The sequence below is a fragment of the Coturnix japonica genome, chromosome 4 (assembly GCF_054131305.1).
Source record: "Coturnix japonica strain WE chromosome 4, WE-NBRP24, whole genome shotgun sequence".
Classification (NCBI taxonomy): domain Eukaryota; kingdom Metazoa; phylum Chordata; class Aves; order Galliformes; family Phasianidae; genus Coturnix; species Coturnix japonica.
The window spans coordinates 14,186,682-14,214,350 of record NC_140666.1 but is presented as its reverse complement, the minus strand read 5'-3'; the positions used below and the strand labels follow the sequence as shown (position 1 = coordinate 14,214,350).

Below are 27,669 nucleotides of genomic sequence, written 5' to 3'. Positions count from 1 at the left end.
AACAGGATATGTGGTGCTTCCTGAGTATCTGAATGCTACTTAGCTAGAAGTTCATGTGGTAAATTTTTTTTGGTCTGAGTCAAGGTTTTGTAGAATATCCTGTTGATTTTCTATTAGCTGAAATAGAAGTATTTCTGTGTGTGTAGTGGCTAGTGCCATGCCAAAGTCATGTTTCATTACTCCAAGTTAATTTCACATTTATGAGGTAGTTGATCAGTGATTTAAAAACTACACTTAGCTTAGTTTTCACAAAGGGCTGTAGTGTGAGTATGACATTGTCTTTAAAAGTAGATTGAGAGAGCTTGTAAAATGGGGTAAAAGACGTTAGGGGTAGGAGATGGATTACATAGTTGGAATGCAAGTAAATGTGATGATGTGGATTTGATGATTCATCGCACAAGGAGCAACTCATGCTTGAGTTTAAAAACGGAAATTGTTTATGCTTCATATTGAAGCATTTTAAGCCCTGTGAGCTCTGAAATCAATCAAAAACTATGAACTCAAGAATCTGACTAATGTTCCATCTACTAATGTCCTACAGTGGATTAAAAGCTTTTATCAGTTGGCTTATATACGGAAGAGAACTGACTGTGCTTGGCTGATAGGTTTCTTAACTATGCTGCTCCACCCATATTTGGGCAGGACTGCTTTAAGTGAACTGTCAATAGTGTTGTGCAGTGTCAGACAGTGTTCTACAGGACCCTACATCACATGACATTGTTTAACTCAGTCTGTTGACTCTCACTCTTCTGCAGAGAGAGAATATGCTCTTTACAAATGACTCCTTGAGATGTTTGTATCCTGCATACGTGAACTATGAGTCAGGTTAAGCAGATTTTGGCAAATGAATAAAAAACCATTGTTTGAGATTGCAGTGTGTCAGTGAATGCCTCAAAGGATTGTTGCTTCACACAACTGAAGTTGCAGTGCAACCATTGCTGAAGGGTGGTATTGATATCTTAAGAAAACTCGCTTACTACAGGAAAGGATACTGATTTGGCACTAAGTTTAGTATGGTGGAGCAGGACATAGTGCTGACTAGCTTTAGATTTTAATGTGAGTTGATATTGACACTGTTTAAATGAGGTGATAGAGTGATAAGGCTATCTGCTTGTGGTAATTGAACTTCCTGAACTAGTACTTGTAAGACAAAGCTGTAGAGATATTCTGGAATATATACAGGAAGCTTTGCAAACAAAGCAGATTCCACAATGTGGAAGAGAAATATAGAGAACTGGCAGTATCCAGATCAAACAGGAGAGGTGTTTTCTAAGCTTTTGAGGATGAACTTTTGTTTTTATGTTACAGATAGCCTTTAAAACATTGATGATTGCTAATTTCTCAGGAGAAGGAAAAGATTAAGGATTAATTATCTTGTGGCCTACAAGCAGCCATCATGGTGGTGGTGGTTGTTGTTTTAATCAATTGCGATTTTTTAGGAGTAAACAAATGGCTTATAAAATTCTTTTAATTGCTACCCATATCTAGGGACAAGACAGAAGATGTCAACTGCTGCTGAAGCAACTGCTGATTTCAGCTGGTTGTTCATCAGTTTTCTTGTTTAACTTTAAAACCACAAGAAATTGGTAGCAACTAAAATGCTTTTTTTGTTTTTTTTTTTATGTAGTTCTTAGAACAGGTGTATCCCAGTTATTTTTTTATCATTTAATAACTTTATTTTGGAGGAAGTAAGCTCACCACCACAACTTCTCATAATGGAAGAGCAGATAATAATCAGAGTCTTCATTTAGAGAAGGTTAACAGTTGGAAGTCTTTCCTTGCTGTTTGTGTAGCAGTAATTTGTACCAACTTCAACCTCCATGTTATTTTTTGTATCAAACTTATGCTTTCCTTATGAATAGTTTTTTTTCCCTATGGTATTGATGGAGAAACCATCCCTAGAGCTTCTGCTTTTGTATATCACTTCCTAATAGTAAGAAAACAAAATCTTGCTGGAATAAAGTAGTGATAAGTTTGTAAACCCTTTTAGCTGATAATCCAATGTATGGAGGAAAGTAGTAACAAATAAATGCAGAAGCGGTTGCTTATTTTTTGGTAAGTGTCCTGAATTGAATAGATAATCAACATTTGTGATTTTAAATATATTGTGTACTGTTAGGTTTAAAATATTAAAGATGGCCTTAGAAATAGTTTTTATAAGACAGGGAAGAGGAGGCTATCAGCTTTTCCTGGACAGCAATGCCGGCCTAGTATGTATGCCCTCTTGAGTGCTTTGGGTTTTGTATGGCAGTAGAGCTAATGAAATCAAGAGACAGAACTAGTCAAATCTATATTTCTTTTCTTCTTTGATTGTTTACTAGAACTCCTAAGTTCATCTGTTTCTACTGTTAGCTATGACTGTGACTGCTTGTCAGCCATCTGGTGAGAACTGTTTGATCAGGCATGGAGTGAAAGCAGGATATATGAGCATAAGCAGATCTGAAATGAATCTACATTAGCAATTAAATTATGTTGCATTACACATTCTGGCGTAATCCACAAACTCATGTGATTTGTATAAAGGAAGAAATACCTTGAAAGTTTATTTCAGGAATGAACAATCCCACCCAGAAAATATTTTAGGATTTGGTAGAGCCACAAGAGGCATTGGGCCCAACTGGGTGTGGTAATAATTGTCATCATGATGTAGTGCATGCTGTCATGTTACCACACCTTTCCTGTTACATGAAACAAAGGTGTTCCTACTACTTAGTAATATGCAAGTGTTCTTGTATAAATGAGACACTTTTTATTGGTTTCAGGTGATTTTGCAGGAGAGTGAGAGAATAGAGAGTTCAGAATTACACCTATTACAAATGGCATCCTTTCTTGTAAGATTCACTCGGTCCTTTTAGCAATGCTGTATGATTGGAGATGAGATGATGTTGGAGGAAGCAGTAAGTCTGCTGAGTCTGATGTGTCTTTCAGAACAGTTAAGTGTGCTCAGACTTGTTCTGAAGGAATAGAATGTAATTTTTTTATTTTTTTTTTCTTCAGAGTTCAGCTAGTTAAATGATAATCACATTGTCTTGTGTGGGATTGCATTTATGAACCACATCATGATGAATATTTAGGCACAAAAATGAGAAGAAATGACCAGAGACCTTAAAAATTCCCAGTGATACCTTTCGATGACACCTCTGTGCCACAGCTTGTTGGTTACACATTTACAACCAACCGCGTACATTCACTGATTCTTTTGGTATTTCAGAGGTGACTGTTGAAAGAGGAAGTACTTAGGTGAGGAGAAATGTTAGGTGTGCAATCTTTCAGTTTAGCAGTATGGCAAAAGCTAATGATGCTTATTGGGATATTGACATTCAAAGATGTCAGTGGTTTTTGTTCCTTACAAAGCTATGCTCATTTAAAAAAAACAAAAAAAAGAGCAAGCATTAATACAATGTGACGTTCAGTAGATACATGTAGTTACATGTATAAATCTAGTTTTCTGCTTTTGTTACATTTTGGTTCTTCATATTGTGCTGTGATTTACTTTCATTTCTGTAGGATTTAAGTAACTTCTAAAATAACCGTGGCTTCATAATAGATCTGTGCTGGAATATTTGCATTTGATTATGTGTGAGGAGATGAAAATTTGACAGACATTAATAGTTCAGACAGTTACATGCAGTGTTCCATTTGTGTTAGAATAGGTAAGTATTTGCATAAGAAAGAGCATATTGAACTGCAATGGTTGTCAGCAGTGTAAATGGAGAAAGTCATCAAATCCTATTTCTTAGAGTTCTTGAATCACCAAGCTAACCATATGTATTGATGCCACATGTTTCTGGCTTTTGGGCCACATACCCAAATAGCCTCGCACTTATATTAGACCTAAATAATTTCATGTTTAAGTCTAATAATTTTGATGGTGCATACTTGAGTAGTTTTTGTTGAAGAATGATGTTTATGGGGAAAAAAGGAATTCAGGTAGTTGAGTGTCAGTTACATTTCATTTCATGTTCTTCTTGATAAAAGAGCTTACTTCATGAGCTACGCCTCCAAAGCCTCATTTACTAGAATCTTAGCACATTAGAAGTGCATTCAAATTATTTCAGAAGTCCTTTCAGATACATGTACAACTTTCTGTACACATATTTTTGTACTTGATGGAGGGGAAATAAGAGGAATTCCAGACAGAATTTATTAGAGAATTGTCACTTGAAATTGTTATTGTGCTGGTATTGTGCAGGATTGCTTGTCAGTATCAGCGTATTCATTTTATTACACCTGGGTTTAGGTTTGGAAGAAATGTTTTTTCTTTTTCCTTACAAGAGCAGACTAAAATCACTTATCAGTCATTGAATCAAATTCTGGGCCTGTATTACAGGTGAATGCAGCATAGCACTAAAGGTTCTAGTTTGGAAGATGGATTGTTTGAATGCTGATGGGGCTGGCAGTTTATTTGTTGATTTTTCTGCTGGCTATGCTTTTCTGTACCATATTAAGCCCAGCATCTCTGCTAGCTGCTTGTTTTTACAAAAATACAACTTTTGGCTCCTGAGCTCTCATTATTTTTTTTTTTTAATTTTAACTTAGGGAATTTTTTTATTTTTTATTTTTTATTATTATTACTATTATTTTTAAAGATGGAGTTATTGTGAGGCACATTTGAAGTAACTTTCTGGAACTCTTATTTTGGGAAAACTACATCGATACAATTATTGACTTATTAAGTGCAAACTTGAGCTCAATTTGATGCTTGCATGCGAGATATTAGGTTTTTTTCATTTCAGTGTAGCAAAGATATTTTTCTAGATAGTAATGCTTCATATGCATCAAATTGTCGGAACATTTTGCTTTCTTTTTCTAGCTTGTTCTGTGTGCAAGAAGCTGTTCTGTTCAGATATGTCATGAAGCGTCTCAGGCTGTCTAAAAGCTATTATAAGGCTAATGAATTGGGCCAATTCAGTAAAGCAAAAATAAGCTGCCACCTCTTGTCCCCAGTTCTTAAAAACAGATTATTATTTTTTTTATTGTGAGGTTGAACTTCACTCTTATTCAAGAGTTTTCACATTTTTCAAGGCATGCAGCCCTTTTAACTACAACTATATGCTTTGAACCTTGGGTTGATCCTTTGTTGAATGTTAGATTTTTCTTCTAAGATGAGTGGCACATGGTTAGCTTTAAAAACGAGAGTTCTTTTTTAAGTCATTGAGTTACTGTGCTTTGATTTGAGACACTCCTCTAGTACTTGCGCACAGGTCTGCATTGCTCATTCCTGTATACTTACTTCCCAATTGGCAACGGACAAAAGTATAGCCTGCTAAAAGTGGTGGGCTCAATTTGTATGTACTTTGTGTCTTGCAGAGATAGTTTGGCGATGATTCTTAACTGAAGGTGCTTGTAGCTCTGGAACACCTCTTGCTATTGTAGGTAGATAGTGAAGTAAATGTCTGCTTTGTTACTGTTCGAGGAGTGGGTTAAACTGATGGAAAGTAGTTGTTGGGAGGGAGTTTATGTGATTAACAATGGAGCAGGAGATACAATGTTCATTGCAAAAGTTGACAATGCCAATGCTGTGAAGAGTTCAGTGAAATATTGGGAAGTTTCTTTAAAATGAAGTATTTTCATTTTGGTAAACTTTAAGTAGGGGAGGGTGTGCATATTTGTTTTTATTATTTAAAAGCTAAATTACCTTAATACTACAGAACCCAACCAAAGCCCTCAAAGGGCTAGCAGTATTTGATCCTTTCATAAATAAGTTGTTGGTAAAGTCACTTTATTTTATTCCCACTAGTAAGAAACTCGATATAATGCAAAAAAACCCTCAAACAACAACAACAACAAAAACTTGGATGAATGCTGTAGCAATGGAGTTTGGCTTTTCCTCAAAGAATAGAATTTGTAGGTCCAGAAATACCAGTGCACATGGACTACAGCACAACTTAGCAGTCAGAGCAGCAGCTTAAACTGATTTACAGCTGCTGAGATATACACAAGGGCTTTCCCCTCCTTTTCCCGTTCTTTCCTGTTTGTAGCAGCTTCCTGGGAAAATTCTTTGTCCTATGGGCAAGAAGGAAATGAAGCAGGATGTGAATAGAGAGGAATTATATTGTATATAGCAATGAGGAAGCCAGTAGTATCATTTGACTTTGGTACAGTTGGGAATTCCTGTTAAAAAGGAGCAGAAATTCAGGGTTCCAGGTGCTTGTAATGGACTATGAGAAATGTGTGAAGGGTTGTTAAAGGAGGAAGCAAGCAAGAGGAGTTTTATTATCATAATGCTGTAATGTTTTATGTGCTTAAATTACCCATGAACATTTACATACTATCAAGTTTTTACCATGAATTTGTGAAGCAATTGTTTTAAAATGTTAACTGATGGGATTACTGCTTATCTCAAGTTATTCAGGAATTAGCTTGAATCTCAGAGTACTGTAATCTAACCTTAATAGGGTAGGAAACCTATCTTTTGTGCCCAGGCTTTTTCTGAAGTTCAAAAATGAATAATTAGGAATTGAAAAGGTCAGAGTTAAATAGTAATCAGTTTACAGATGGAAACTTCATCAAAGCATACTGCTGTATTTCCACCTCTGTTATTTGGGAATAGCTGTACTGTGCTGTAAATAAATTGGACAATGGAAGTACAACTGTTCATGAGAATCAGAGAATGTCATTTCTGAGTACCAGTGTACAATACAATTACATGCCTCAGTTTTCTCTTTCCTCCTATTTGACAGCAGTGCTGAGGCATTCAGAGTTCCAGCTCAGTGTTTTAAGCTTTTTACCCTCTGCTGTTATTAGCCACAAACCTTGGTGACCCTCTGACTTTCACGTGTGAGTTATCTGTCTTCTTTTTCTGGTATTGCTCACTTCTGAATGGTCAGTCTCCTCTTGGTTGTGGAAAGGAAGTACAGTAATTGATGTCTTCAGCAAGCTGGGATAGGATTAATCACCTTTCATCTTGTAGTGCTGTGGCTGAAAGAATAATGCTGGAGGACTGACTACAAAAACTTTGATACCTTAAACTTCCTCTAGGGGAGGAAAACTTGGTTTCTATTCTTCAATGAGACCAAAAGCAGTAAAGACAGTGTGGTTTCATTGTTAGTGTAAGAGACTGTCAATCTGTGTGTCAGTGGGAATCTGCAGGCACGTAACTGCTGTGCCTCTGCCTCCAGCTAGTATCGTTTGCACCTGTTAAATGTGGTGCTTATCTTGAGTAGCTACAGGCAGCATTGTAGCTTGTGCAATGTAAGGAGTTTGAGAAGTGAGCTGGAGATGTCGAGGGGGAAGGGTGTGAGGTATCTTGCTTTCATATTTAGTATTTTGCCCAGAGGAGTTTGAGTGGCAGATGCAATAAAAAATGTAGAGATGGAGTAGATTATCCTACTGGAAGTTCTAGGAGAGATTGACAGTACTTAAATGAAGGGTGGAAAAACATATTTTTGGTGGAAGTGACAGCTGAAACATACTCTGAGTTTCAGAACTTATTGCTTACATAGCTGTCTCTGCTTTGAAATTGTGGTTGGGTATTTTTCCTCTTGGACTTCATGCTGTATAATCTTCATTTTAGAAAGTCTTATCAGACTAAGTACGTTTTAGTTTTAATTTCAATATTGGAGTATTTTTCTTTTGACTCACACTAAATTTATACATTGATAGTATGCAAGAGGTTTAGCTGGATGAACATTTTTGAGACGCAGTTAGAAAGGTGAGAGATTGGTGTTAGCATCTGGAGTAGTAAGAGAAGAATATTTCATTCTAGCTGTGTGTCCAGAGTCTGGCTGGGATGCAGTGGCTGCTCTTTGTAGCATTCCTACGGTTCTGTGTTCTTGATAAGTGACCGAAACAGTTTCTATAATGCTCTAGTGTTTTAGCTTTGGCTAATTAGTGCTTTTACAGTGTCATGGATCTTTTTCTAGTTTCTTACAGCCTCACAGTCAGTTGCCTGGGGATAGGTGGGAGGCTAGGAGAGGACATAGCCAGGACAGCTGAACCACACTCACCAAGGAAATATTCCATGCTGTGTTACATTATATTCTGCGTTAAAACTGGTTGGGAGTTTTGTCAAAGTAGCAGTTTCTTAGAGTCTGTCTGCACATTGGTCTGCAGGTGGTGAGTTGCATCATTTGTGTCCATTGAAGTTTTATTTTTTTTTTCCTTCACTCATTAAACTGTCTTTAAATAAACTAATGAATTTTGTTTTAGTTTTGGCTGTGTAAAGCTGATTCTGTTGGGGTGTATGGGTGGAAATGAGTGGGCCTTGCCTGCCAGCCAGGGTCAGTCCACTGTCCTAAATACATCTGAATGTTTATTTGTCATTGAAGTTTTTAAGAGTGAACCTGTTGTCCCTTCTTCCTACATTTTTAGTGGTAAAGTACATGAAACATAAACTCATTTATTCTAAAACAGTAGGTAATTTTTTTCTTTTATTTGTGTGTGTTTTTGTTTTGATAGAATATCCAAATAAAAACTTTGGCAGATGATGTGGTAAGGTCTTTGGAACGTCTTAATTTGCAATGATAACTCACGCTGCATGCTGTCTTACTCCAAATGTTGTGGACAATATAACATGTTCTTATAAGGATATAAAGCATTCAATTTTTAGAAAATTGAGTTACTGTACTTCAATGCCTTCATTTGTAACCACTTAAAGAGAAATAATTGAAGAAGCATCTCCAAATTGATATGATTGAGCATATTCAAAATATTATGGTAACAGTATGGATGTGTTGAGACTGTTGGTGTTATTCCCTCTGGCCATCTTTTCAATGGTGGAGATCTACAGTGGTTCTTAAAAATAATCCAAATGGAGTTATGTCGGCTAGTGAAAATGCAGTGCATTACAAACACCAACTTTGTATTTAGAAACATTAAGTTGGTAATTTTGAATACTTCCATATGCTTGATATTACTTCATTATTTCAAAATACATTGCAGTGCAACTACCAACTTCTGTTTTCTTCATACAGTAGTTAAGCCATGTTGGCCATTTAGTTCATATGTACGTATTTCTTATCTGTGAGATTCTTTTATGTCTTTGAAGTGGTTTTACACTACAGTCCAATTAAATAAATTTATTGTTAATGATACAGATCACATTACAATGAAAAGTGATCTTAAGTGACTTTTTTTTTGACTGCTGAAAGGGCACTTATTAAAATGAAGGAAAATAGATCTGAATTTGATGTCGGTTGGTTAATTTGGATCCTGTCATTCCAGCATTATGTAATATCTTGTGTCCTTTTCAGTAGGATATGCCCAAATTTCAATTTCCAAAATCCTTAAGTAAACTATTATTATAAGAGGAAAGCGTGTTTAGGGTGTATTTGTTGTCTTTATAAAGGATTTTATAATATCCTTTTAAGTAATGTGTTTCTGTCCACAAATTTTAGATGGAGGGAGGAGAAAAAAACCCACAAACAAACATAACTCCTTCAGGGGATGGGCAGCTTATCTAGGGATACTCATTGTTCATAAATTTAAAATAAAAATCTAAAATCTCAAAATAAAACACATAGGAAAAAAACAACCACCAACAACAAAAACCCCAAACAAATAACAGCAACAAAAAACCCACCATGGGAAAATGAAAGAGGAAAAAACAGGTGAACGACCACTGTAGGTTGTATCCCAAAGTACCTACTCAAAATTCTCTGCTACAGTTTGGACTAATCTAAAATTAATCCAGATTGCCTCCAAGCTAAATATTCTATTTATTTTGTAACTCAGAGATATTCTGTGATTTTAGACCGCATAAATTTTGCTTTATATGTCTTGATAGATGCTGTGATAAGTATGATGAACAATAGTGGTAACTCTATATAAGCTGCTGTTACATGAAAGCACATCTTATTAGGCTGTTCCATGCCTAGAACAAATATGCTAGTATTTGTTGATGGGAACAGTTAATTTACCAAATCTTATGTAGACCTAACATTACCAGTTTATATGTATGGATACTCATGCATATATATTTATCTACATACTTAGCTTCTGTCTTTTGCAGCAGTTTTACTGAAATAAATAATTTCTAACTCTTTATCCAACTCCACTTAGGGTAGAGTTAAAATTTGAAATAATACAGTGAAAATTGGTCTTGTAAGGAAGGTATACTTCTTGGTTGTTTCCAATATTAACAAATTAACTGGATAAGCATGCTTATTAAAAAAAAAAAAAATGAAAAAGGGAAGGGGGTTGGGTGTATGGTATATAACCAGTCGGCCTTAACCAGTGTCATTCTACAGTATGCTTTTACTAATGTCTCTTGCATGTATTTAACTATGAACGGCTGCTTCTCTGTGAGTAATCTGTTACATCGCATTTGAAAATTGCCTATTAGTTTCAGGAATCTGTTGCTCAAAAGCACTTCAAGGAATTGTGAAATAGGAGCATTAATTCCTCTACAAACTTTATTTTTACGTCAGCAGGATTATTATTGTTGTTGTTATTTTTTTTAAGTCCGAACTTGTGAGTACTTCCTTCCCAGCACGGGCCTTTTCAGTTGTCCTCCAAAGCTTTAGAGCTCTAGAGGTTGATGTAACATTGGACGTGACCTTTGTGGTACCATGTTTTCTCACTTCTCAGGATAATTAGGGAGTAATGGGAAAAGATCAACTCAAGATTTTTAGAATTCAACATAGACTGTATACTTTTGAAACTGTGAGTAATAGTCATATGCCATTTGCTTAACTTGAGTTTTACCTCTGCTGCTGAAACTATTTAAAAATGCGCGTGTTACTAACATGTAACAGAGTTAACATCTCTGCTTTATATCTGTTGGTCTCTACTTATTTTCAAATGGATATCTTTGCAGCGTGACAGAATAACAAGCTTCAGGAAATCAACAGTGAGAAAAGAGAAACCGTTAATTCAGCACCATGTTGACACACAACCTACTATTAGTGAAATTCCACTCACCCAGGTGCTTCTTGATGAACGATGCATGAACTTATCTGAAAAGGAGGTTATGGATCTCTTTGAAAAGATGATGGTAAGATCTTTTATGAGTGTTTTTTTTTTGTTTTTTGTTTTTTTGAGTTTATTGCATACTGTTAACTTTTAAATGTTGATTTGGAATTACTGGCACATAATCAGTCAGGACTCAGAATACCTAAGTAATTTAAACGTATGGACTACCACCAGCAACTTATTTAGAAGAAGCAAAAGAAAGAGCCAGAAGTAAAATTAAAAAACAAGCTGTTGCTATTGGTTATTCCATTAAGATAACTGATGTATCTTAACTCAGTAGGTAGACATTACTGTTGAGAGCTAGTTTTTTTTCTAAATTGATTATTAATGTGAAACACTTACTTAGGGGGAGTTTTAGATTAGATATTAGGAAGAAAGTCTTTACTCTGAGGAATAAAAAAGAAGTGAGGCACTGGCATAGGCTGCCTGGAGACGTGCATGCCCCATTACTGGAGGTGTTAAAAGCCTGGATGGATGGACCTTTACAGCCTGATCTGGTGGATGTGACCAGTCCATGGCAGGGCTTTAGAAATGTGTGGGCTTTAAGATCCCTGAAAACCTAGGCCATTCTATGAGGCTATCCATGATTTACACAAGTTTTATCCATCTAGTAGAATTCTTGTTTTTTCTCTTTTTTTTTATACGGTTGTTTTAAACATGTTACTTAGAACACTTTCACATTTACCCTTGTTGCAAGTTAATAGTCTGTATAATCTCGTTCTCCTGGTTAGATATAGGAGGAGTGTTGTCAGTGTTAATAAGTTTTGTTTTATTTTTATAAGAAACCACAGGAATGTGGTAGGCTTATTGAATGTTTGTATTCAATATTCTAGTTTAATTTTTGAGCCGGATTTCATTAACGGCAACTGCTGCTAATGCAGTCATGATTTTGGCTAACTCTTGAGAACAGCAGATGCTTGAGGGGACAGAATTAGTTGAGAAAATCAGGTAGATCAGAGCTAAATAGACTGTAATACAAATATGCTTGAAGAAGTCACTTCTGTTTAAAAATGAGCAGTTTATAAATAGATAAAGGAGTATAAAAATAACAAAAAAACAAACCATTAAAAAGGAACTATGAAATTAAAATCCTGATGTCGTATGGTCTGTTTCCTTATAGGAGGACATGAATCTTAATGAAGAACGGAAAGCTCCTCTCAGAGAGAAGGATTTGTCAACGAAACGTGAAATGGTTGTCCAGTACATCTCTGCCACTGCTAAATCTGTAAGTAGTTGCCTCTCCAGGACAGGTGAAACTAATAACTTCATTTTTTTGTGTGTCTGGATTTATCTTCTAAGAGAGAGGGAGGAGGCTGTGAAAGTCTCTACTTACTCTCTGCAGCTGCATCTACAACTGTGTCTGCAACATTGGCATTTTGTTTTCTGAGCAGTGTGAAAACAAAATGCTGTTCTGTGAACCACAAGAAATTGCAAATCTACTCATGTAGAGTAATGGATAGATAATATTTTTGTGCAATTTGTTATATGAATCTCTGGAACAAAAAGGACTTGAATAGGGCAGCGTGACTTCATAGATTCAGTAATGACATCTGTACAGTTTTCAGTGGTAAAAAATTAAAATATTGAAAGGATTTAAAATGAAAACAGGTCAGTATTTTAGCTTAATTTGAACATGTTGAGTAGTGTAACTGGCTTGGCAATGGTACTAAGTATTCCGCTAAGAATTGTCCTGGAGTTATGTTATATGTTCCTTCAGTGAAAAGAGTGTCTTAAAATACAATTTGAAAATGTTTTTTGACTAGAAAATTATACATTCAGACCTTCTAATTGTGTTGGTCATTCTATATACTGAAAGTTATAAAATAACCTCAGCTAACGCATCGTTCATGAAGAATTTTTGTAGTTGATCTATTTCAGGGTAATGAACTGCTGTATGGTTCAACATTTGTTGGGATGAAAAAATGTGATTTCAAATACTGCAGAGCTGCAATTTATTTTCCCCAGTAGTGGGAATATGACCACTAAATAGATATAAAATGAAACTGTTAATGCCTTTTCTGTGCTTAAATAATTGACTGTGGCAAATATTGCTATTTTTTACATAATAACAGAGTATATCACAAAGCTGCACAGGTGTTGTATGGAACACAAATGCAAAATAGATGTTTTGATTTCACTACGAATCGGCTGTATCCTGGTTTGTGCCTCTGTTTGCTATATACAGACAGAACTTTTTAGTGCAGTCTGTACTGAATTCTGAGGAACTGAATGAGTCGTAGTACTGCTAGAGCTTAGCTGCACTGGGAGCAAGTAGTAGAGGAGGGTAGCTTTTCATGTTCAAGGAGTAGTAGTGTACTTCACATCATGAGATCTGCTGTCATCATATTATTTTATTTAAAAATTAAGATAATATATAATTTTTTTACTCTTTACTTTTTATTGCGATAATATTGTACTAGAAATAAAGCCTATTAAATAGAGTAATTCTTCAGATACTTAACAGCTGCAGTACTTCTTTCTACGAAGCTAAGTCTCCTTGCAAGAAACAGATAATATTATATTAAATATTATCTGCTTCTTGATTAAATGAGCTTTTAGCTTTTAGAATCAACTGGCTGGAGTTAAATTTCAAGGAAAAGAAACAAAACTAGAATCTCATGCAATTGTTAAATCTAATTGCTTTGCACTAAAGAGTAGGGAGTTACGTGAGGAAAAACTTTTGCAAATGATGACCAACACTTTTGAGAGTGGTGATATTCCTGCATGCAATTATCTTAAACAAAATCAGCAGTCTTTTAGTCTGTTGTGTGAGTAATCAACTGCTTCAAGCATTGTGTTGCTAAACATACAAGATACATGAAAACTTCTCAAGCTTATGCAGTGAATTTTAGAATATTTTCAATTAATGTTCTTTGCCTAGACTATCTCTGAGAACTATTGCTTGTGTTGTAATGTTTTGTCTTTATTTGCTTAGTGATGTTAGTTCTCAAATTTTTCTTAATAAACAGGAATATTTTTGTTGAAGCACTAGAAACTTTCACAATGGAAGTATCTGCAGTTCTTTCCCAAAACTAGTTAGGAGATGGTGCTCTTTCTTGTTTGTAGTGGTATTGGAATGTAGACTCCTTGATTACCATGATACAGTAGTTAGTAAGAAAAGCATGGCTACCATTGCATGTCTAATGCTCGGGAAAAAAAACCCAGTCTACATTACTACCACCATGTGAGCTGCAGAATGGGGGAAGGTAACAGAATTGAGAGCATATTGACTCACTGACAATTGAAGTGGAGGGGGAAGAGACAACCCACCAAACTTAAAATCCCAAATATGTGAACATATGCTTTGATCTTAAGTCAGCTCCAGTGTGAATGTTTTATAGATACACAAGTTCTTTTGTTTTTTTTTTCTTGATAGAAAAAGGGCTTGTATCTGACTGTATATGCCCCTCACAATCACAGCAATCGAATGAAGTATTTAAGGTTGTTTGGAGATGTGAATGACCTTTTTTGTTGTTTCATATCCTAAAAATAGTTAACGTTTTAATTGAAGTACAGCTCAAATGTAAAAATATTGATTCGGGTCTTATAATAACACAAAGCTTTGTTTTCATTTTTAATTACATCTTCTGTTTAGTTAAACTGCTATGCTGACTTAGTTGAATTTAGACCCTAACCAATTTATACCACTTGGCAAACTTGATTTTCCTCAGGCTACCTTCAGCTTATTTTTCTGTGAAATCTCTGGCTACGTAAGAAATGATATTTCTTAAATGTTTCTCCCTTTCTTTGGTCACAGATAACTATTCAGTTTTTATCTTTTCTGTACTGAAGACACTTTGACTTTTTCTTCTGCTTAGAACTCATGGCTTGTGAAACACACTGGACAATTGACGTGGCTTTTCCAGTTCCATTCCATGTTTGTTTTAGTTAAAGCTTTGGAGCTCTCTCCACTCATCTGAAATATGACTCTCATTTGCTTCTGATGTCTTAACCAAATTTAAAAGTCAGTGCTTCATATCCTTTGCATTGTATGCCATCTGCAGCGTGTTGACCATGCTTTTCTGAAACGTTTGCAGTCCTCACAGTTCTGAGTGAGAAAGAAACTTGATTTTTTTTGTTTTCCGCGGATGAAAAAAAGCTTTCCTTTTCCTTGGAGGACAGAGGGAGCAGGGAAGCTAATAGACTGGATCCTCTGATGTCAATCTGTGGTTGTGATTCCTTCTATTGTTTGAAAATTGTACTCGGGAAATGGTGAAGGCTCAGAATTCTGTTTCGGAGCTGAACATTTCTTGACGTCTTGTGTTGTGTTTTGAATGAGTTGAACGTTGATGAGAGAACTCTGTAAATTAGGAAGAAAAATTTCCTGTCTGGTGATGACAGTTCATCTTGTGCTTCTGGAGGAGGCTTCATCAGCACAAGGAGAGAAGAGGTGATTGCTAAAGGCTTGCAAGTACTGTCTTTTGAAAGGGTTCCTAAATGAGTAGTGGAAAATGAGTAGAAATTGAAGCAGGTAGAGGCAGAACAGATACCATCAATTTCAGATCATAGCAAATAGCTGACAAGAAAAGACCCACATTATTTAGAGAGAAGTCAATAGTGCCAGATTTTACAGAAACATGGTCATTTGCACAGTGGTAGAACAGGGCCAAGATGGGTTTCTGCCAAGTTTTGGGTCTGTGTGAAGTCAACTTCTTGTTCATGAATATGTGGAAATGCTGTTTGCTGGTGAAGAAGAGAAAATGTCAGTTTGTAAATGACTGCTTAATTATCCATGTAATTAAAAGTATCCATACTGAGCATTTGAAAAAAAAGCCACATGAATTTTTCTAAAATACGAGTTAGATTTATAACTGTAAGCTGTTTTTTATTATGAAAACTTAATTAAATTCGATGACATCATCTAAATAGTTCAAAAGTAGTGCTGTAAATGAAGAGTTGTATGTACAAGGAAGTCAGTATGACATTTGTGTTTTCTGTTGCTTTCTTCATGTTATGTAAAATATCTGACCTGATCATTTTAACAATATGGCATATCTCTTAATCTTTCAAGATGTTGATGTCAAGCAAGCTATTTGTTTATAAATGTGTAAAATACTGATGATTCATCAGTGGAATATAATTTCAAATCATTTCTTCCTACAGAAGAAGCACTGTTTTCCTGTTGAGGAACTGTAACAAACATTTTGATTAAAAAATAGTAGTGTACTAATAAGTAATTAGTAAGCACTGAAAAAGAAATTGTGTGATGCTACATCCTACTAAGTACTTTTCTGTGTTTATTTATGTATTATTATTATCTTTTTCACACAATAACTTCTCTTGGCTGACCACTGCATGCAGATAGTCGGAAGTAAAGTTCCGGTGAGTATGAACATGACAGTTTTATTTCCTTCTTACATTTTGACTCTTAGAGACTAGGCTAGAATAATCTGGATTTCTGTCATGGATTTAAAATTTTAGTGGGATTTAAAAGTGCATCCTTCTTTCATCAAAGTAATTATCAACTACCAAAATCAGATTTGTGTTACCATCGTAGGATCCCTCTGCAGTAAATGAATTTTTTCAGGTTTTTAATTATCTGTTTCCAGAGACTTGAAACTGAAAATTCATGCTGTTCATCATGAACTACAAATACATTTTAGCCTTACCTTGCTTGTCATTGAGGGCAGTCATTGGAAACTTTAGGTTAGTCATTAGCATATTTCATAATATTTAGATGTGGATTTCTGTGATGTTCTAGTTGTTAGCAGCATGGATGACTGTGAAAATGTCAGCTGCTGGATATCAGTGTAAATAAGATTAACATAGAGGATAAGTAGTTTAAGATGATATCTCTTGCATATTAAGTCATTGTTGAATTTAGTAAAGTTTAGCTTTCTTAAACAAGAACTTGAGATTTCATTTATAGGATAAATCTAGGAAAAAGACTTTCTGTAATGATTACATGTATATTTTAAATGATCCCTGAAAGCAGAGATGGATGGATATTATTTTTAATTGTAGCAAAAGCAAGCTTTTCAAGTGTAGCAAGGTTTACTACTTAGATCGTATTCAGTACTTCTGTTTTATAATTAATAGGAAAAGCCCCCCAAAAAACCAAACAGCCTCTGATAGAAAACTGCCTAATAGCTACCTCAGAATTTTTTTATTAGTCTCCAACCAGTTTCAAGTAATTCCTGCTCCCATGTTGTTTCCTTAAAACAACAAAATGTATAGATTGGAACAGCTTCTTTGTGAATAAATTTAATGAAGGAGAGTGGTTAAGGAAGAATAGAGTATAGGATGATGTTTTCATCTTCGTGCCTGTTCTCGCTCTTTGTCAGACCTCAAATTAATTGTTATGCATTAAAAGCATGTTATTGCACAAATAATTTGCATATAGAAGATAACAAATGCACCTCTTAGTGTATGGCTTCTGTGTGTTATTGCTTAAATAATGCATGTATCTTGTGCATCTTCTCAGCGTGGCTTTGTTGTGTTTGTTTTTCTATTGGATTAATCTGCTGGAAGCTGAGTGCTTTTGTGAGCATTAATGCTGTACTCTCAGAACTAGAACAATGACATTAAAAAAATAATCATGAGTAAATACACCCACTGTTTTGTGAGGGCCTCCAGGCAGACAGAGCCTCCTGGGTGACTGACAGTTATCTTGTTCACTTCATTTTTTTTGTTGTATATGTCACATACAGTTATTTTCCTGAAGATTTACAGTTCTTACGTCTAGGAATGAGAACTTTGGACTGTTGATAGTATTATTGCTGCAGAGATTGCAGTAGTAATTCTCTGCAACTGCTAGATTTGCAGAGAAAGAGGTTTGCCTGTTTTCTGGAGAACTCAGAGGTTTAACTTAAGCTTAACCATTGGACATCACATGCTGCTGCCCACTTTCCATTTTAGCTGACTGTTGAGCTACCTTGTCTTTTTAGGACAATTCCATTGGGAAAAAAAAAAATCCATTGAAATGGCATATGTAACTACTGTGCTTGTCTTTGAGATGCTTAATCTGGATGTTCTGATGCTGAGTTACATTGTTGGTGCTGTTTGTATTAGGTTTTCATGTTTCTCTAAAATATGAGAGATGAAGTGGTTATGCACCAGGTGAAGTCTCTTTCTAATGTAATAGCTGATGCAGTGTTTTTTTGGAAAACATTGTTCATGCATGAGTAAACGGGGTTGCCACAAAAAAAGCCAAAAACACATAATCTGGCTTCATTGTTGTATTCTAATTAAAATTTGTTTTCTTGCCATATTAACAGACAGTATGTAAAACCCCATAATGTGAGGCTGGGGGAGAGTGGGAAGTATAAGCTATTACTTCCATTCTATTAATATTACGCAGGTACCAGTTGTTTCTGTAACAGGTGTGGTAAATGGAAAGAGGTGACCATTATGACTTTGTGATATTCCTGTTCTGCTTGGTCACTTAAATAAGCAATGCCTGTTTAAGCAGAGTAGTTAGAATGTCTTGAGTTCTTGAGCTTAACACATCTGTAGCTGGAAATCTAAAGAGATCTTAACTATGTGGTGTCCCAAAGTGGAGCAGCTTGTGCAGTTTTTTTCTGGTCACAAAGTCCAACTGTTAAAGCCCATCCATTTGGTGTGGGTATGCTCAGTATTTCTTCACCACTAAGCAGACAGAATACCTGCTTATTTCTGAAGAACCTCTAAATGCTTTTGAGTTCCTACTTTGTTGGACAGTAGTTCTCGGGCTTGTTTACCAGCCTCCTCTGGTGACGCATCTGAGTAGTGTGTAATGCTGGGCACCTGCAAAGACTCCTGCAATATTTAGGGCAACTGGTTGAATAGTTTTTGTGTAACTAGCTTTGTGCTCACTTGTTGCCCAAGTAAAAGAAGAGAAATAAAAAAAATTAAACAAATGCAAATATTTTAAATCTTTAATTATATTGCTGGGTTTTTCAAAGAATAAATAATTATGTAGACAAAAACAGGATTGCATCACTGTGTTCTGTATTGTAAGCTGTCTGTCCTGTTACTGTTGCTTTTTAGCGCCTGGAATATACACAGCACACAGTTGAATTGATTAGATTTACACTCCTTGAGAAAGCAATCTAGATTTACTTTTATACATTTGTTTTCTGTGGTACTTCCAGGAATTCCTTTTGGCATGTTTCTTTTCTTTCCAAGTTCATAATTTCTAACTTCTTCAGAGAAGAATTTTAAATGTGTGACCTAAGCTTTCATTTGAGTAGTTGTGAATGACTCACGATTCATAATGATGAATCAATTACATACCTTAGTTGTAATACTGAGTGGCTGTGAAGTAAATCAATGTGAAAATCAAAAGTGTTAGAAATTAATCTCTCCAGGTTCTAGTGTGGGACCAAGCCACCTGAGTCCCTTTGTACCTCATTTTTGACTTTGATCTTATCAGAAACTCACACATGGAGCCTATTACTTAACTGAGACTTTGTACTCCTTTTTTTTTTTTTTTTTTTTTCCTAGACTGCATTCAAAATAACGGAGAAATATGTATATTAAAGCCTGAGCCGTGTAGAGGCATAGCATCACTTAAAACATGCAGATCAAACTCTTCTTGAATAAGGAAATAGAAGAAACAGTTCATGGTTGTAGTGCTTTATTTAGCATGTCTAGTGGAAAGAAGGGTGGAGTGAACTGAGAAAATGCTTGCAGAAAATAATCCTGTTAAGAAGCTGAGAGTTCTCTAGCATAATTTGGGATGTTTGAATGAAAGGCTTTGACAATGGATTTTGAACCACCTGTTCTGAAGAGGAGAGAGGGATAAAAGGGGAGAAGAGAGATTTCTTATTGTTATGCAGTTAAAGGTGCTTAGTCCTGCCAACAATGAAGAAGAATACCTGTTCGCTAAAGCATTATTAAGTAGATATAGGGAATCCTACTGTCAATTCGTGTACTTAATTTGTTGATAATTTTTACCTTCTTTTTGAGGGAGTTTTCAGTTTTCTGGGGAAAACGAAGCTGCATAGAGGAGAGGAACCTACTGGTGTCCCAAGGGCATGTCGAAAGAAAAACTAAAACAGAAGCAGCCAGAGCACATCCTGGTTTAGATATGAAAGAATCTTAAATCTGTCATCTGTATAGGAACTTTGCAGTTTGCAGCAGAATGCAGTGGGAGAGTTTCGTGCAGGAAGGAATCTTTTAAAAGCCAAATATCTGTTCTCTTTCGGAGAGATTTTTTAAAGGTTTAATTTAATATATATTGACATCTGGTTGGAGCCTGTGTTATTTTTTTCTTTGTTTATCTGTGTGACTTAAAGCAGTGCTTCTGTGTTGTCATTTGCATTTATTTATTTATACACTCAGGATTTGGGGTTTCTGAGATGAAAAAATAGTGTATAATCTTCTCTAGGTTTCCATGCAGTGAAATGGACAGCATAAATTTATCCCTGTTTACAAGTTCTTTACACTGTGCTCTTTCAGAGTAATTGTTTTTTTCTGTGCTATTATGTTTTTTAATATGCAGTGCTAATAGTTTTCTAATTTGAAGGCAGATTTATCTTTCACGTAACAGCATCTTTTTGTTTAGGGAATTGGTAGTGGCAGACTGTAGTTCTTTTTTCTTCCCTTTCTTATCTTTATCTCTATTCTGGTCCTTTCATGCATAACTGGCACACTTTTGTTTAGCTAAAGGCACTTTGCATGTCTGCAGCAAACATCTTCAAAAGCTGACTCAAACTTGGGGGCACTTTTGACTTAAGACGTTTGTAGTCTCTGCCTGACTTCCGGTTTTGTTAAAATGTTTTGTGAATGTTTGGGTAACTTGGTTATATGCATTAATATTGGAATATAGGCAGGTTGAAATTTCACTATATTTCAGAATGTTAGTAAAGCAAAACAAACTTGAAGTTTTTAGTACATTTTCAGGTAGAAAATTACAGCAGTCAAAGATCCTGATAGAAATAAAATCACATAAATGTAAATGGTGTTTCAGGTCTGAATCTTGTATTACTGCTTTTATACCCGTCACACATCTTTATCAGTTTCATTTCGGTTGAGCTTAGAGAGGTCAGGGGCTTTAAGAATTGCATTTACTCTTGACCACTTTTCTTAGATCAACTTTTCTGCAAATGATCAGAGCTGTATGAAAGATTAGTTGCATTGTGTGGTGAATTGTTTTACACACTGTCTGAATGCTAACTGATTAACATATACTTCAGTGCTAGAATAACTTTGTAAATGGTTAGGCTTCTGTAATAGTGCTACAGCGGGGCAGTGAGCTCTGTCTTAATTCTTCTACATCGTTTATAATACCGTGTTTTGCAGTAAACACTGCATGAGGTTGGATCCTAAGCAGTCAAACATATCAATACAACTGTGACATTTTTATATCCAAGAATGTAGTACATGAACTTAGCTCAAGAAAGTGAGAAAGAGTAACGTGTTCAACATTTTAAGAAACCTGACTGATTTTTTTTGAAAATGGCTGTACAAAGAAAAGAGCAATTTTTGATATTCATGCAAAAATATTGACCTCATATGTTGCCGCTTACCTAAATGTTACCATGATTTACATAACATTAAGGAGAATTATGTCTTCTGTGATAGGGTGGACTCAAAAATAGCAAGCATGAATGCACACTGTCATCTCAAGAGTATATTCATGAGTTACGATCTGGTATTGCTGAAGAGAAGCTTCTGAACTGCCTTGAGTCGCTGAGAGTGTCTTTAACCAGCAACCCTGTTAGGTAAGTAATAATTTCTGATGTGGTTTTCATCATTCTGCTTTTGGTTAGCAATGTAGAGACCTGTTGTTTTTTGAAGGCAGACTAATGATAATGTTTAGTTTTGAAAGTGCTGAGATCTCTTGTTTTATTCAAGGAGGAAATTACATTAGTAGCCTATAAAGCTGCTCTACTTTGATATTCAGTGAGACACTTAACCAATGAAATCTTGTCTTTACCCTGCAAGTGACTTTATGTATAATAATAGAAAGTTTTTCAAATTAGAGTTCTCAGGTTACTCTCTGAAGCTTGTCTTAAGTGCACAGTTTTTTCTCCTAACATGTAAAGAATTTTCAGCTGGGCAGACTTAGTATATTATTACTTAAATTCTTTTTGTTTCTGAGGCATATTAGTTGGTAGGCCTTTGTCATGCGTGTGAGAGCTTAGGTTATTGATGATGCTGAAGCCATTGAACTTCTTGATACCCAACAAGTTATGTTATGTTGGGAAATCCGGAGAAGTTTTGGGAAAGTTTTCGGATTTGCATAAGGAGTGTCAAATGAAAATTTGACTCTGCCTAAAGGTTTTTTTCAGGTAATAATAATACTTCTGTCAGGTTGCTTTTATTTTTTTTTTAAGTGTTGTATTCCATTGTAGCGTACTGCATATCCCTGTTTGTCTGTTGCCTTTGTTTTATTTACATCATCTTGTACCTATGTATAATTGTCCTAATTAATCCATATAAATCCTGTTAGCTTGTTAGAGCTTTAATTACAGCTTCTGGATGGGAAGTTCTCTGATTAAGCTTTGACTGTTGTGTTAATTTGAGAAGCAGTTAAATAATTTATTTTTTCCTTCTTTTCACTATGCCACTTTTTCTGAATATGGCATTATAACATATGCTTCCTCAGAATATATAGGAAAACCTCTTTATAGGGAAGGCATAAAATACACCTGCAAGTAGAAACTTGCTCTACTGCTACTTCACAGTTTCTTGCATTGTGTTCATGAATGATTGCCTGAATCATTCCTGTGATATGCTACATCCCATTAAAAAGAGTAATGAAAAGAGTACAATTGCTCTATATTAAGAGATGAATAATTGCCTAGAAGGTATCTTGACAATCAGCTGTTATAAAAAGTGTCAGTTAGTAAGCCTGATAGTGGAACTCTCCCTCTCTGCTATAATGGATTTTGAGAGTGAATTTTGTATTGGTTGTAATAAATTTTGTTCCTACTCTGGATGTGAATGGGACAACAATTGTATTTAGGCTAGATCCAACTGGTTTTCTAAATCTGTGTAGTTTAAACATGAAACTCTTTTCTTAATGTTAGTTACTGAAGTGAGTTTTGACTGAAGTTGTTAAAGTACTGTATGTCCCTAATGAGATGTTAATAAAAACTTTGTCATATTTCTGTTATTGAAGAAGCATAGTGTAACTTTGCCAACAGTTTAAGTGACTCAAGATTATTATTATTGATTTTAGTTAAAAAAACAAACAAACAATAAACCAACCACAACACATCTGAATTCATCAGTTTTATTGGAACCTTTTCAGTGTCTTAGAAAGCACAGTTTAGGACCATATGGGAAACGGAATGTTTTAAAGTGATTTTGGGAGGATAGAGAAGGTACACTGAGATACGGACAGATTTAATTTTGAGGATTAAGAAAATCTGTGTGAATGTGGGATTTTTTTTTTTTCCTTTTAGTTGCTGCATATGAAACCTCCAAGCACACACTTCTTAGCACCACAATGTAGTTCTCAGCACACTGGAAAATGATAGATGTATTACTTGCTTATAACAAAGCCAAAGTTTTTGAACTAAGTATTGGTCTTATTGGTTGATTAAGTCTTCCTGTAAAATGAGACTTAAAGCACTGTGCCTGAAGAGATGTACAAGCAATATTGGAGGTACAGAGGCATAGCTTTGCAAACTCAATGTTGATTAATAAGTAATGAAAAACATTTTCCCTCCTTTTTCTAGCTGGGTTAACAATTTCGGACATGAAGGCCTTGGACTGCTTTTGGATGCACTGGAAAGGCTTTTGGATAAGAAACAGTAAGGAGTTGTATCATTTGAAGGGATGGCTGGGGTTTGCTAGTGAAGATTGTACTTATGTCATTTTTTTCCTCCGTTCCAAGACAAGAAAATATCGACAAGAAGAATCAACATAAACTCATCCAATGCCTCAAAGCTTTTATGAATAACAAAGTAAGAAATCTTTTTAACTCATATAGTTTAGTATAATAGTTCTTTGATTTCAAGATGAGCGTAGCATGTTGAATCTTTGAAAAGGAAGGATATCTCCTATATCCTCTGTCAGCAGGCTTTTTAGGAATGTAAATCTCAAGTTAGTATGACTTTGTATTGAATCTTGTTCAGAAATCTTCCTGTTAAATGTGAGTAGTCTTAAATTTTGTTAGTACTAATAATATTTTAGTAATGAAAATATTTAGCAAATGTGATGACAGTTTGCACTGAAAGTGGAAGAGGAAGTGAATTTCCATGTGGAAGGAAGGAAAACACTTTGGGATTACATTAATTTTTTTGTTAATGAAATGTACTTTTCACTTGATCGAAGTTTAGTTTAATAACATTCTAGCTACTATTTTTAAGTTGGAATGCAGTGGGTAAAGAATAAAACATCGAGTTTAGGGTAAATTGAATATGTTGCAAATGTGATTAACTCTTGTTTGAAGTATGGCAAATGGTTTTAGAAGTTCACATGTTAAACTTGAGTCACTTATCAGTAAAGCAAAATTATCCAGGTGTTATTGCAGTGATTTATCCTATACCTTTCCACCTTCCCCATAATAAAAGTTAACTGTTTATTAAAGTTAACTGCTATTATTTAGTTTAGTAAAATTTAAAACACAGAATAGCTTGCAGTATACACTGGATGTTTACTCATATATTTTAGCCTGTCTGATGGTGTGGGAACAGTAAATTTCAGTGTTAACATATATATATAATTTTTTTTATTCTCCTTACTATTCCTGCACATACAGTGTAGCATCTGTCAATTAGAGGTCTGAATTTTCTAATCTGTAGTTAATGAAAATTGAATAATAACAATAATAATAAAACAACCCAAGAAGCCAAAACAAAACAAAACAACCAAAATGCTATTTTTAAGGAGATGACAATTTGCAAGGTTTAGGTTGTGGTTTTTTTTTTTTTTCTTGTATTCTATCTAATTTCCTTTGCAGGTAAAGGCTGCTGTATAAAAGACTGTTAGTTTTTACCTCTCTTATTCAGGTTGTTGGGTGAAATATTTTGACTTAGCCAGAGTCTGGTGCCCATTTGAATTGCAGGGATATGTGAGAGTAGTAAAAATATAAGAATAAACTTTTTATACCTTTGAGGTTTTTCATATACAGAGTAGTACTTAAATTGGTCCCTGACTCTTATGAGGTTGAATATATTTTTTTAAGATTTTTTTTTTCCTTGGGAAAAAGTTTCAAATATAAGATTTGAAGACTGATTTGCATCCCAAGCAGTAACAGCCAGAAGACTTTAGTAGAACATTATCAAGTTTCATATGAAAGTGTGTGTGTTTGAGGATACCTAAGGATCTGAAATTTTATGATGATGAGTATGAGGTCAGTATTATTTTTTCACTGTAAGCTTTTTGTTTATTTAAGTATGGGCTGCAACGGATTCTTGGGGATGAAAGAAGTCTTTTACTTTTATCAAGAGCGATCGATCCAAAGCAACCACATATGATGACTGAAACGGTGAAAATACTTTCTGCAATATGCATTGTTGGAGAGGAAAAAATGTAAGTAAGATATTAAAGTAACATACTTTGAGTGAGATGTTAATTAGGAAGCAGTGAGAAAATTTGTCTATGAAAAAAAGGTAATCTGTTATACGTTTAGTTTTTTAGTGCTACTTGTAGTTTAAATGAGAAAAGACTTTCACCTGTTCTGATGCATTAATTCAGTATTAAATCAGAGAAAGGCAAATAAGTAGAGAATCTGTGAAACATGCCCTGTGTAGAAAAAAATATTTGAAAAAAATATAATGGCTTACTGTAGAGGAGACTTAATGAGCCATAACTGTTCATAAATGGCTGCTGAAAACATGAAAATGCAAGTAATTTCATATCTGTGAGAAATGTGACCAGGAACTGTAACCATGCCACAAGAAAATCTATCAGATTTAAAGACAGTTTAAAACAGTACATGTTTTAACGTAAACAGTGGGATGAGTCCTTCAAATGAGAATGTTGGCTGTGGTATGTTTTTTGACAGTTTACTTTTTTCTTAGTTTGGACAAGGTCTTAGGAGCTATAACAACTGCTGCTGAAAGGAATAATAGAGAACGCTTCTCTCCAGTTGTTGAAGGACTGGAGAATCATGAATTCATACAACTGCAGGTGGGTTTAGTGGTTGTTGTTTGTTGTTGTTTTTTAATATATGCTCACTGATACTTCTGTGTGTTGCTTTCTAATATTCTGAATGAAGAAAGGGGTGCGAGTTTTTCTTACCTTTCTTTATACTGGCATTTTATAGGGACCGCAGCCAGAAGTTTATGTGGCTCTGAGGAGTTTTGTTAATTAATTCTCCCTGATAATGACTATTTTAATTAATTCCTGACCTATTTCTTTTATGAGGATTGGATGTGTCTGATTTTAGCTGTGGGTTCTTTTTTTTTGTTTTGTTTTTTTTTTTTGTTTTGAGCGTAGTGTAGCGGTATCATGCTGCTTCTGTCAGAAAAAATGTGCTTTCCCAAGTGAAGTAGTCATTTTAGGATACTGATTCCTTTACATTCTCACATGTTCATCACTGCTTACATGTTAGCATATAAAGGCTTTCTACTGTCTGTATACACCTGAATAGCCCAAAATTTACTATTAGAATGTAACATATTGTTTTTGTAAGAGTTTCAGCTTATTTTCTTCTCATAACACAGTACTTATCTTTCTATCATGGTAATTTAGCAACATGAAATCTATAAAGAAAGCTAGAATTCTGGAAGAGCATGAAATTAAACTGCATGGAAGGTATCCTCCATTTTTAGAGTTCATAGGTTATCTACAGCAGTGCTCTAAGAAGTTCGGTGAGGCTTTATTCTAATAGTCTTTTTTTTTTTTTTTTTTTAATAGTACCCACAGAATGGGGTTTCTGCTCTGCTTCAAAAATTGTCAGTTTTGAAAATATCAAGCCAGAATTATTTTTTATGAATGTGTATTAGTTGAATTACTCAAAGGGTCTCTTAATGAGAAATTTTGCATAAATATATATATGTATATATATAAAAACATACACACACACACACACACACGCATATATATATGTATATATGCACATGCTTCTACTTGGTAATATAGAGTCCACATGCAACTCAATGATGCTGAGGTCAATTAAGTTGAAATGCTTGACAAATGCTACCTGCTATGAACATGGATATTTGTGAAAGCTTGGGGTGAAGTGAAGATCCATGATCATATCTTTTTGCCACTAATATTCTTTTGAAATCATTTTTAACTGAAATGTTTCCTTATCATTTTTTTTTTTTTTTTTTTAATATTCTGTAATGAGACTGCATCTACTCATTGCATATTGATTTAATACTGATGTTATTCCAGAGGAAGTTTGGTTTAATGTCATCGGGCTTTTATCTTGGTGGTTTAAAAAAGAAACCAAGCCAAGAATCACCGCCTAAAATCAAAATTGAAGAACATCCCAAAGAAACAAATAAAAATAAAAAAGAAAATACACATAATAAATATACAATTGCAAGACTCATTAACTTGTTTCGGATAAAGTCATTCTTTACGCGTAATGTCTTAACATAAGCCATTAAGCCAACATTCTTCTTCAGGACAGAAGCAATTGTAGCAGATGGCACCTTCTCTCTCTGTTTGGATTGGACATGTACTTTTGGCTTGTTGAGTCATATCGAAGTAGCATAACAAGAGTCTTTCAAGCAAGCATTATGATAGTACATATGTAACTGTACTGAGGTAGTGCATTTTAATGGAGATTAGGGCTCTGTAAGGTGTTTCATTAAAACTAAATAATGCATGTATTTAGAACTGGAAGGATGCATTTATCTGACACTACTTCTTTGCAGCTATTGTTTGTTTATTTCTACCCTAATGCTACTTCTATTTACACTT

General features: G+C 34.9%; 1 protein-coding gene across 5 annotated transcripts in view; it reads left to right on the top strand.

Annotated features, from left to right (window-relative positions):
* Window positions 1–27,669, top strand: part of DIAPH2 (diaphanous related formin 2) — a 151,309-nt gene that overhangs the window by 4,433 nt on the left and 119,207 nt on the right. For 2 of the 5 annotated variants that reach the window (XM_032443965.2, XM_085544580.1), the window contains exons 2-10: window positions 8,401–8,433; window positions 10,760–10,936; window positions 12,035–12,139; window positions 16,216–16,236; window positions 21,421–21,560; window positions 23,526–23,600; window positions 23,684–23,753; window positions 25,187–25,323; window positions 25,815–25,923. In XM_032443965.2, coding sequence (XP_032299856.2) covers window positions 8,401–8,433; window positions 10,760–10,936; window positions 12,035–12,139; window positions 16,216–16,236; window positions 21,421–21,560; window positions 23,526–23,600; window positions 23,684–23,753; window positions 25,187–25,323; window positions 25,815–25,923 — 867 coding nt within the window. The remainder of the gene's footprint in view (window positions 1–8,400; window positions 8,434–10,759; window positions 10,937–12,034; window positions 12,140–16,215; window positions 16,237–21,420; window positions 21,561–23,525; window positions 23,601–23,683; window positions 23,754–25,186; window positions 25,324–25,814; window positions 25,924–27,669) is intronic. The other 3 variants (XM_085544579.1, XM_085544578.1, XM_085544581.1) reach the window with 3 other exon arrangements.